The sequence below is a fragment of the Nipponia nippon genome, unplaced genomic scaffold (assembly GCF_047370975.1).
Source record: "Nipponia nippon isolate SJK-2023a ecotype South Korea unplaced genomic scaffold, ASM4737097v1 scaffold_6, whole genome shotgun sequence".
NCBI classification, from domain to species: Eukaryota; Metazoa; Chordata; class Aves; order Pelecaniformes; family Threskiornithidae; genus Nipponia; species Nipponia nippon.
Window position 1 is genome coordinate 56,813,221 of NW_028262380.1, and position 12,340 is coordinate 56,825,560.

Below are 12,340 nucleotides of genomic sequence, written 5' to 3' on the forward strand. Positions count from 1 at the left end.
TCCCCCGGGGCAGGGAAAGCGGGCTCTCAATGGCTGCCGTTTTGGGGCTGGCTCTGAAACCGGCCCCGCCAGGCGTGCTTGCACATAAGGCAGGTGAATGCAAACACTGCCTGGGGCGTCAGCTTCCCGGGGGTGGAGCTGCTCCGGCACAGGTGGCAGGGCTGAGCCCGGGCCCTGGGGAGCCCTGCTCCAAAACCAAGCCCAAAGCCACCAGCCTTCACCTGGGCTACGAGTTCACCTCCCTAAAAAATCAACCTGTTGCCCCCTCCTGCCACTGCCACCGCCACCGCCACCGCCACCGCCAAGCAAGGCTGGCCATGGCGAGCACGGGCCATCCGGGGAAGGAAGGCGCGGGGGGCAGGAGGAGGAATTTGGCCCTGCTGAGGAACAAGCTGTACATGGGGGAGAGGAGGAGGACAGAGCCCGTGGTGGAGACCACCACCACCACCGGCGGGGACCATGGCACCTTGAGGAGGAGTCAGTCCGACAGGACAGAGTACAACCAGAAATTACAAGGTACTGGGAAAGCTTGCTCGGTGCTCTGCTGCTTGGGATGCTCTGGGCTGGGGTGGTATCTCGACGCCCTCCGGGCTGCAGCCTGGAGGTAAAGAAGGGGATGGCAGTCTCTGCCCCCGTGCACTCGCAGTTGGAGTGAGCAATTGCCTCCTCTCACCCTTGCCCCTCGCTTCCAGGGTGCGAAAGTTTTCTCCTAATTTTTCCAAATAATGTTGTGTAGACAGGGTGCAAAATGCAACCAAAGGTTTTGGTGCGTTCCTGCAAAACGCATATGCAACCGGGATCTTTCTCATTCGTCACCAGAACACATTTGCAATGCAAACAGTAATGGGAAAATACGATGGCTCCGTCCTCTCTCTCTTTGGTTGTCATGTCAAGTGGAGTATATGCTAACTAATTAGAAGCATCACGGGAAGTTTTTTCTTTCAGTTAAAAATACCAGGATCTATAATGTGTTTATCTGTTGCTCAGATTGTACAAGCCTGAACTGAAGTACGTCCAAATATATGTTTTGATGGATATGCTGCTTCAAATTACACCATTATGGAGAGGGTTTCTTTTCAAATAACCACATTGCATCTGGACCAGAAATTGGCAAATTATGTCAGTATTGGGCCTGTCAATCAAAAATTAAATGCGATGCCACAAATTGAGGAAAAGCATGAAGAATGTGTATGGCTATTTCTGGGAGTGCTCTGGAACCCAAACTTACAAATTTCTGTGGGTTTCCAAGGTCTTGAACAACAGGGTCTCATCACAAATGTGGAGTTTGAGTATTACTATAATATAAGCGTGCGTTACTAGTAGTGATATCCCTGCCTAGTGACAGTCACTCTTGTGGCAATTATCATTTATGGGGAAATAAAATAGGAAAATACTTTGGGTTCCTGTATTATGGTTTTGATGAACTTAATTACGAAGTAGCATTTCTTCAGAGAGACAATAAAAGCAGAAATAAAATAATGAACCTGAAAAATAATAGGATTTCTATGAGGGCTGCATACACTGAAAACAACAGAGTGGTTCATCGATTATGCTGTTCCCTCTCATGATAGCTAATCAATGAGAAGGTGAAAAATTGTCAGTCAGGCACAGGCTGCAGGGATCCGGCGGGGGTGTTTCGGGGTACAAGCACTGATCGCTATGGCTGGGCAGGCAAGCTCCCGGCGCACGTCCCACCAAAACAGCAGGTTTTTACCCGTGAAGAGGGTTGCCCAGGTGAGGCCGAGGTTATCGGAGCGGTATCCAGCAAAAAGTATGAGATCTTTCTGTCCCGTGTCAGGTGTATTCATGCGATGAACGTCTCCGGTTTAAAATCAGGAGGAAAGGAGGCGGGGAAGCCTAGGTAGTCATGGCAGAGCATGAGGTTATGTTTATGGCAGCAGTCCAAGGAGACGGTAAATCCAGCTTTACAGCTCCTGCCACCGGCTGAGACTGCCGCGGCCACCTATTGCGAGGCACCAGTCTGGTATTGGCTCACTCTGCTTGCTCGCGTTCGTTCAAGAAAAACGGTGATGGGTTAACAAGGTACCTGCAGGCTTTATATTGGATTAGAAGTTGCCTGTCCTCAGAGTGAAAATACAAAGTCGGTAGAAATTCCTATGAAGTGTATTTACAGTCTCAAGAGAAAGAAATGGTTGTGTGCCGAGGCCTGATCTGGATCAAATTTTGGTGAGCTAGATGTGCCTGGATCTGATAATGATCACGGATCCCAGGCCTAATCTGTTACCTGCCAGCGCTGATGACATGCTATGATTGTACGCCTTTATGTTCTTCATTTTTCTCACTAGTGCTTGGATGTGAAGCAGCTTACTCCAAGGTGAGGGAAGTGGTTTTGTTGGCACAAAGCTTTTGAGTTCTCCATTCTTGGTAAGAAAACCCAACAGATCTGTTGGTGACATAAAGGGTCTGTTGTGTATCAGGAGGTCGGGACTCTCTGGCCACCCTAGAACAGTAAATGCTTTGCAAAAAGATACAAGTGGTAATAATTTGCACTTGCTTCCCATATGAATTGGAAGAAAAGCTCTGTGTTCAGTTGCCCCTCCCTTCTGTAGTCCCCTGTTAATATGTTTTCTAACAGGCAGTCTGCAGAACTGTGGCTGGTATTAGCACGGGCAAGGATGGGCAAGACAGGAGCAAACCCTGCAGAAGGGAATCCCCTGTGAGTGGGTCTGGGAAGCCAAGAGTCAGAGGCTGCAGGACCCCCATCTCTGCTAGTGGCAGGCGATCTAGGCAGAGCACGGGGACCAAGCTGTCTTTGCACCGCAATGCTTACGTCAGCGTTGCAGCACATTTGCGCAAGGTGAGGCACGGGCGAGACATCTCTTAGAAGCCCTTCCAGTCCTCTGCGTGCTTTATATGGTTCTCTGAGTAGAAACCAGGCTGTTGCCCCCCCCCCCCCCAGCCATTTCCAGCAGCTCTGAAGTATATGCTCAAAGGGCAGCTCAGTGTGCTAGCAATATAGGCCCCCCCGCCAAAGCCTATAAACAAACAAACAAAAAACAAGCGAGCAAGCAGGCAAGCATAAAAACTTCTGAGAATACAGTTTCTGCCCTTGGATTTCTCTCAAGTTTTGCTGTTTTATACGGAATCCAAAGTGTTTTCTATAAAGAGTGAGAAAGGGAGCCTACCACCCAGATCTCCAGGGTAATCAAGGCGGTTTGCTCTGTAAGTCTACAAACATGAGCACAACAGCATTGTCAAAGGTGCAAACCTCTGCAAGTGTTTTTCACTTTAGAATTAAGGATTCATTAAAAACACAAGAAAGCATTTTCATTGCTAATTATTTTACTAGACACATCTATTCAATACCTTATCTGGTGTGAATGGCCGTGCAACACCTCCTGGCTTTACTCTTTTTGAAAAGGAAACAAGATGCAAAGTAACCATTATATTCTTGGAGCTTGGTAAGCATTAGCGCATCTATTTCAACTCATCCTGTGAGATAACCAGATGCCTGCAGCCCCATTTTAGATAGGGGAAAATAAGGCGATTGTTATCAAATGTCAGTTTCGTGATACAACCATGCAGTCATCCCGAACTCAGGCTGTAGTTGCATTCCTGGATGAATCCAGAAATACCTTGATCAAGCCATATATATTTTTTTCTTCCATCGTTCTCCATCAACTGGACAGAAGCATCACTTTTCTAAAGAGGGAAAAATGGGGTTATGGAAGATATATTCACTAGCATTTGTGGCGAATGCAAAAATAATATCAAGGGTCATTATAAGAGCTAAGACACAGGTCCTGTGATATGTCTATGCAGTGCTCTGCTCTACATTCCCTAGAAAATCCTGCACATATGTCCTTTAAAGAGGAATGAAGAATTTGCTACTATCCTTAAGCAATGGCGCAACATGGTATTTAGCAGCTCTGTTTTCAAATGTATTATCTGTAGCTGTTTAGCTAGTAGGAGCTGGTCTCTTTTCTACAGTGAAAATCCATCAGTAGCAGCTGTAAAAGTAACTATATTAGTATCTATGTATTGCATTAATGTTGGGATCAGTCTTTGAATTAACCTAAAGCTACCATTCTGTGAGTACCTATGTATTTTGGTAAGAAGAGGTTGCTTGATGCAGTTGTTGGTACATAAATATTTGCAAGATCAGGGCAGATTAAGATACAATGTATCATGGGGATAGATGCTATCAATGAAAAAGGGCTGACCATGAAAAGGAAATTAAAACATAGTTCGCTGTTAGGTTTTGGACAGATTGTTGGGTTTTGTTAATAATCGTATACCAAACTTGTGCTTGATGTGAAAAATGCGCTATGGGTTTCCAAAAGGAATCAGAGATCACATTTGCAGCGCTCAGTGAGACAATACATGCTTTGAAAATACTCCTTGTCTTACAAATCTATTACATATTAACTCCCTTATAACTTTAGCTGTGAATGGGTCAACTGCACTGTTAAATGATTTGCACGGGCTTCAATTTAAGATACGCCAGTGACATACCTGTAATAGGTACAATGATTCAAATCACACAGCTACCACAAGATATTGCCTGAGAGCTTGGATCTGAACCCCGAATTTCACGTTTTGCCTGTGTCTGATGTAGTTACGAGAAATAACCAACACCAGAAATGATGCAGAAACCTGTGAAATTGTACAAATTCCTGGAAAGCTGCGACCCCTTGGTATACAAAAGCCCAGTCAGAGGCAACTCATCCCCCTTCGCTCCATCACAAGCAGGGCAGCTCCCTCCACCCTGTCCTCCTCCCTGCCTGCACAGCACGCCGCTTCTCCCCGCATGGGCCGCCCATGCACGCGGCTTCTCCGCACCTCCCGCCAGGAGTAAAGATCCTCCGCGCCTCTCCCCAGTTCCTTGTTTGCTTTGCGCAATGCTTACTGATTAACTTTCTATGGACTACAAAGCAGATGATATCCTATTTCACTGGAAAATGTATTGATCTTTGGAGTGGCTGGTTTGCTGAAGTACAGTACGGAGTAAAAGTTGGGATTATTTGCTGAAGTGCAGGAGATGGCTTGATGAAAGTACCCCCCCGTGCCCTGTGATGAGAAATGACAATCTAACAAATACTTCTCTTTTCTCCTGTGCAAATTTAAGCACGGAGGATCTAATTCTGTTAACTTGCACTGCAATAAAGGTGGAGTTATTCCTTGAATTTACGGCAATGGCAGCCAGGTTGGGAAGCGAGCTCATCTTTTCAGAGCAGAATCCATTTTGTGCTGCTGTGTTTGCGCAGCACTTAGCACAATCAAGTCCTGCCGTGTGGCTTAGGACTCTTAGGAGGTGCTGCAGCATAACTAATAACAGCAGCCGGGGTAAGGGAGGGAAGACTAGGACCCAAGGAGGTTTACGGATCCTTCTCTGAGCATATTAGCAAACGTTTTATTAATTGGGATACTTTGCGTTGCGGGTCACACAGCGCACAGTTCGTACAGCTAATCTGTGCCAAATCTTGAGGCGCATGTGTCCCAGGGGAAGCGGTTCAGATGCAGCCCTTCCTCGGTTCTTACCTTATTAACATATTAGCTCAGTGCCACAGGAGTGGTATATTTATACCGGTATATGACACACTGGAAAGGTTTATTTGTAAGTATTGGCGCTAACAATAAGGGCATTCTTCTGTCACCTGACGATAAGCTTTCTTCCCTTCCACTACGGTCACATGGGATCTCTCTGTAGTCCTGTCAGCACACGTATAATTAAAGCGGTCTGCTGTCAAGGAATTGAAGAAAGAACTTGCATGTTCAATGTAAATATTTTCTGTACCTTATGGAACAGAAAAGTGATCAAAGATTGAATGACCTAATTGCAAGGAAGTCTCTGATGCAGATTTTATGAGCGAACCCGTTGCCCAGGAAGGCTGGCGCAAGGTCATTCTGGCCCTGGGGTGTTCTCCTCCTGTGTTCAGAAAAGGGGCTTTTTGCATGTGTAACTCGCAGCCTGTGTGCAACAAACCCGCTCCTGAACAATGTTGCTGTTATGTGTGTCTGTGAGTAGAAGAAAAAAACGCTTTTTCCACAAACCTCTCCCAATCCTTTTGTATTTCAATGCCCAACTTGGAGTTCAGCAGATCTACTTCGCACCATGTTTGCACCATATTGTTCCACTGTAATAACTCTGGTGCAAAACTGTAACGACCCACTGCTTGTCCCATTTCAGGCTCCCTCTCTTCCAAGGATCCCAGTGTCCCTGTGCCCTGCAGCCTTCCCGGCACCTGCAGTGGAAGCAGGGGTGTAAGGGGCAGAGCCGGGGCCGCGGTGCGAGGCAAGATACGAGGGGGGAGAGGAAAGCTGCCACAGCAGCAGTATCTGAACATGGCTGCCTGGGTTTCATTCCCAAATCCAGCTGATAAAAGCCGGTGTACATTCCCATGTGTAATCGCTGGGTTATCTGAGGGTACAGGCTATCTGAGGACTTGCTTTCACAGAGGAATAATTTTATCTAGGGTGGTGTGAGACTCGGGTTTCACCCGTGAAAACACAATAATGCTGTGTTTGTTATACCTTGATAACTTATGCCTTCGCTGCTCCCTTGTGCCAGGCAAAATCCCTGTATCTGCAGAGCGTGAGTGCAGAATTTGCGTTCCGTTGGTGTCCTCCAAAGCTGCCTAAAAGTAATGAAAAGGCCTGTTACTCACTCCATGCACCGACATCACTGTACTTGTTGCTATATTCTGTGCCACTACCTTCACTTCCAGATGGAAAGCATTAGATGGGGAGAAACCTGGGTCCCGTCCCCAAAGGCAAACGTAATATCCAACCTGAGCATCTTACCTGGCAGGAAGGATGAACAGGGCAGACCTCTTGGAGCTGCTCGCTCTCTAGGTGGGAAAGGCAGGGAAATTTGCACACATACATCTTGCAGACCTTCTCTGGCTGCTCCTCTGGTCGCTTGCTGTGATCCCCCAATACCTCCCTCCCCTGGGCCTCGAAAAGAGCTGCCGCATTTGCACATCGCAGGCTCTGTTCCTCCATGCTCTCACTACATTGCTGGATGTCTCCATCTGGGGGATATTTTTAGATTTCACACTTGCAAGCAACTGTTTTTGTAAGACATGTGGCTGTTTTGTCCGCGTCATCACATAGCGAACCTCTTGTTTCATGCAACTGGAGCTCTGTACTTCAATACACAGCTGAAAAACCAAAGGCATCGCCTTCCTCTCCAAAGCAAAGTCCTCCAGAAAGGGGACTCCTGCAGGTAACTGACATCGCAAGGCAACAATTGCAAACACTACCTTCTACTTTACATTTTTATGCCTACTAAAAGTACCAATTACTTTTTTTTCGTAAACTGGTCTTAAGATGTAGCTGTCTAATAAACCATTCAACAGGCAGTTTTTTCTTTTTCCTAAACCTGGCATCTCCGAGGACAAATGAGCCAAATTCTTACTGTAACAGTTAATCCTCAGCAATGTCTCTTCCTGCTAATCCTCTCTCTTGAACCGTTCCGGAGCTGGTACACGTTACCAGGTAGAAACGAGTCTGCTTATATTCCAGATATGCACTTGCTGTTTGTGCATTCATTAAACTTTCACTTACTCCGCAAGGATTTCAGCAGGCTTCTAATGTTCTCAAACTGGTCAAAAGCAATCAGCTGAACATGAAATCACAGGTTTTGGCTGTAATCATCACTTCAGGATCTTGCTGTTGCATTCTATAGAGACAGACATGCCTGAAATGAAAAAGTGAATGTATTGAGTGAAGATGGAAAATTATATTACTTTTAACAAAAGGATACATTTATTAAAAAAGATGTTTTCTATAAGGAAACAGCATCTACCTGATATTTCTCATGGTTATTTCTTCCTGTTGAGAATAGTTTTTCTTTCCTGGCATTATTATCTATCATGCAATAAGGATAACAGATGAGCCCTGACATAATTCAAGAATCAAATTTGATCAGGGCAATCTAATGGCATAAACTGAAAGAACAGCCTCTCAAGGGACTGTGACTTCAAGCCTGAAGTGGGATACAGTGGCTTTATTTGGCTCATATAATGCCCTCCCCTGCCGCCGGCATTAGAAAGTTCTAATTAGAAAGTTCTTTTGCACAGCATCTTGTGTTTACCTTCAAATTCCATCTGATATCGTAACAGTGCTGCACCTGAGACGAAATGACACTTCTGAGATCTTCCAGGGCGTCGGGTCCTCCTGCACTTGCTCAGGAGTCCTCCTGAACTCTCCCATACAGACACATGCACAAACATTTTCATACCCGATCTCAAGAAAAATGCCGATTTTGGTGCAGAACTGGAACGGAAATGGATTGTTCATGTGGTTCCTTCTGAATTTATAAGTGTGGTTACATACTGTAAGTTTTTAGAGGAAAAAGTACCTACCATTTGAGCACGTAAGCAGCAGGCAAAGTGGTCTCATTCTGCAACCCTAGCAGAAAATTGCTCAGAGGGAGCTGTGGAGTGATACTGGTACCAGTTTTGCTCTCCTCCTCACTAAAGCAAGGGCAGAGTCTGTTTCTTCCAGCACACAGCACCTTTGGCGGCTGAGCTCTGCAGCAGCGTGAGCTCCTGTGCAGTCTGTGCGTTCACACCAGCACGGACTCACTACAGCAAGATTCAGCTTAAAACTCTTTCAATAGCCTAAGGCTTGCGGAGGGGAGACGTCCTCATCGTGTTTCCATTTTATTGTCCGTGTACAAACTTGAGGACAAAATGTTCATGCTTGTATTATACGCAGACTTCAAGGCTAAAAACTCAAAGGTAAAAAGTACATCTGAATACAAAAAAGTCTGAAAAAGCAGCCCCCCTCCCCGGTGTGTTTGAGTTCCTTGTCCTCGCTGTTTAAAACTATCAGTACAGAGGCAGAGGTGCAGTCCCAAAAGCAGCTATTTAAAACAATAACTGTGGTCACATCAGTCTCACTAGAAAACCTGATGGCAGAAGGATTAATAACAAAACTGTCCTTTCTGAATATTAGTGGTCAGCATAATTGCAGAAGGGGTTGGGGAAGACGATACATTGGATTTATAACATTTTACACCTCATGGTGGAAGACGGCTCAGAGCCCTCTCTCCTGAAAGCTGCTTGGTTTTCCCACAAGTCCAGCTCCAGGTTATCATCTACAGCCTCGGCTGGTGTGGTACTGGTGAGCTGCGCGCTGTTCGACGCCCACTGGAGCGCTCATGACCTTGCCCTTGACAATCAATTCCAACAACTGCAATATATTCAGTATTGGCTATCAGCGAGCAAAGCATCAGATACTGCTTGCTATTATACAGTACGCTCTCTACAAGAATTTGACACGAAGGCGTAGCAGTCTGATCCTCAGCAGAGATTCCTGTCCTGTGCCGCTGAGCAATAAAAGCCCATGCTGTCAAAGCACGACCTGGGTAATGCAGAGATGAGTAGGGTAATGGTATGTCCATCTTTGTTGGTGCTCTGCACCATCTTGTGGCTAGCAGAAAAACACCAGAATAGCCTCTGAAATATTTCACTTGTTTTTTGTGTGTGTGTTTTTCCTAATGAAAAATACAGATTGTCAGTGTACATGGATAAAATTCGGTGCCCTTTGTAGAGCTGACATGGATGTCTGCAGGCTGGCTTACAAACCAGCAAAAGGGAAGACCACCATTACAGATAAGTAGGTTATGTGCAGGTCCTATAGCATACATAAATTACCTATCTGTAAAAGACTTGCTTGCATTTTCATGTATTTGGAACAAATCAGATATTGTAGGTCTTACGTATGGAAACATAGTTAAGAATGTCCTGATTCCAATGATCTCTGTTCCAAGAAATGTTTGTTATTGATCATTAAAGGTTTTCCCGTATTCTCCTGTAACTCCTTTGCCTCTTTCAAAGAAATCTTTTTAAACAGAATTACAGGTTTCATCATCATCGTTAGTAACATTGTCTTCATTTGAAAGTTTGTCTTCCAGTACCTACAGCCCTCAGCCTTCCATGAATAGACTCAACATCACATCGTACAGAGCAAAGGTTATTTCAGTGAAGCTTATTTATGGTAAACACAGCCTTTTTCTTCCACAGGAACGTATTTTCTCCCATCCTCCAAATCATAATAGATGTCAGACCGAGACTCTGTTTTCAAAGGAGTAGAAGGGCATCAGCTATCCTTAAATTTCAGTCTGACAAGGATCAGACTCTCCTGTGCTCCATGGAAAATTTCTGCCCACATACATAACATCAAAGCCAGGGGAGCCGGTGATGGGTTATCCCCTTGCTGCCAAACGGATGGTTTCCTTTGCCAAACCCGTGTCCGCTTTTAGAGGAGGGAGAAGGGATGACACTCAGTCTGATCTGGGATTGCCATTTCTTATGCTTCTTTTCCTGCTCCCCATGGCGATTTGGGAGTTTCTAACAGGCACTGGTTACATTCCCCCATGGTCACGCAGGGGAAGCTGGGCCAGCACATGGGATTACGATGCTCCTCACAAATCTCCCTCTTTTAAACAGAAAAAATGGCCCCGCAGCCAGCGTCCTCATCCCCTGACACTTCGCTGCAGGAGGACGAAGGACAAGTTAGCAGACGCATGATGTCCAAGAGGGTGAAAATCATCGCAGAACTGATGCAGACGGAGAAAGACTATATCAGCGACCTGGATCTCTGCATCAAGGAAGTGATTCAGCCCCTGAGAAACAAGCAGGTGAGCGCCGGGGGCGGAGGACGAGGCGATGACGCCAAGGTCTCAACTTACCCACGTTCTGCTTGCAGATAATCTTAATGCAAGCACAAGTGTCAGCACGAGAGTGACGCGGTGCTGGGAGCGGGTCTGGAGCTAGCTTTCCGGGAAGGGACGTGCCAGGGCTCTCGCGAGGGAGCGGGAAGTCAGATAGATACGCTCCTGACGCTTGCGCTGCACTTGCATAAAGCCTGCATCAAGGTACTTGCCCAGAGGGCAGCTTGGATGCTATATCCCTGCTCGTGGGCTGCAATAGCAGTTTTCACTTCTCCGTACTGCTCTGTAATTATAACCCCTGGTACATGCCCTGGCAGACCTTTACTGGCGCCTCTAAAAGCAGTAAAAACCAATAAAAACAAGTATTTTCCATGACAACAATCTGGAATGGCATGAACCTCCCCATCAAGGTTAAATCCAGTCACAAAGATAACTTTATCCAGCCTTTCAGACAGCTGTGGTGGAGAAATACCATGCCTGACAGCCCACTGAGCACTTCAGAAATTCACATTCTACACAGAAAAGGTACATTTAAGAAGGAAGGCTCATAAACTATCTTTCAGGCAAAAGATCTTATTAGGCCAATGATACCCATTTTCTTTTTCAGCTGAAAGGCACTTCAAAGAGTGCCTTTTCCTCAACAGTATTTCAATTTGTAGAAAAATTGTGCAGCCAAAAGCTGGGAATAGAAGAGGTTGTCCAGAGAATGATTTGTATTTGTGGGGCCTGCAACACAGTGTTCACAGAGGCTGCACAAATGGTATCTGCTGCTAATACAGAATAACAGAATAAAAATAATTTTAAACAGACCTTAAACCGAGTATTCTGTATGTAGGGTTTCTTATGAAACTGGTGACAAAATACAGGTGCAGGGGCCAAAGTGTCTTTAGATGACATTGGCACTGCCTCTTTGGGAAACGCTGTGGCCAGCTGAAGCCTGTGCTGTTTAAGCTCCTGCAGGACCTTTTTTCTTTCTTAAAAGTCTGCCAGAGTTTGTTCCAACCCATTTTCAGAAGAGCTGGCATCTGCTGGCATAACTAAGGAGTCTTGACTTCTTCTTTCTCCTCACTTGTTCATTCGCTTAGAAGTAGTCTCCACTTGACTCCCTCCCCAGCCTGGCCAGCACCAACCAAGAGTATTCCCTGGTTGAACTCGCTGAGATTTTTGACAAGCGTGCTCTTTTCCAGCCAACTGAAAACATGTTTCAATTCTGTCCTTTGTCACTGTATTAATGTGTGTAAGTGTCCACCCACAGCATAGTTCCAAATACTGTGTAGACATGGTGCTGGGGCGGAGGTCGGAAGTCCTGTGCTAGATGCATACAGGAAAAGTCATTCAGAGATTATAACTGTCTTAATTTAATAACCTCTGCATTTTTGAAAGGCTTTCAAGAATGTTGTATGGTTTTAAGGCTAGTTCTCGGATAAACTACCGTATTGAAAGTTTGTAATGTGTTTAGAGAAGGATAGCATTTAGAAAATTGACCTAGCAATGAATCTGTTTCATATTTCCAAATGGATAAAACATGTTTTAGCCCCTATAATACTTACAAAGAAATTAACTGCATTAGTACTGAAAGTATATTTCTGATTCTGTTACAATAGCATGCAATTTGATCCTCCTGGCATCTGGTAAGCTGCTATGTAAGGCAGCAATTCTATTTCTAATGGAGAGATACTTCAGAGGGTATCAATA

At 45.4% G+C, this 12,340-nt stretch overlaps 1 protein-coding gene across 1 annotated transcript in view; it reads left to right on the top strand.

Moving 5' to 3' along the window:
* The first annotated feature begins 221 nt into the window (after positions 1-221).
* The window catches only part of ARHGEF38 (Rho guanine nucleotide exchange factor 38), a 36,981-nt gene continuing 24,862 nt past the window's right edge, over positions 222-12,340 (top strand). Inside the window, exons 1-2 of the mRNA XM_009474860.2 lie at positions 222-516; positions 10,422-10,612. Coding sequence (XP_009473135.2) covers positions 318-516; positions 10,422-10,612 — 390 coding nt within the window. The 5' untranslated portion in view covers positions 222-317. The remainder of the gene's footprint in view (positions 517-10,421; positions 10,613-12,340) is intronic.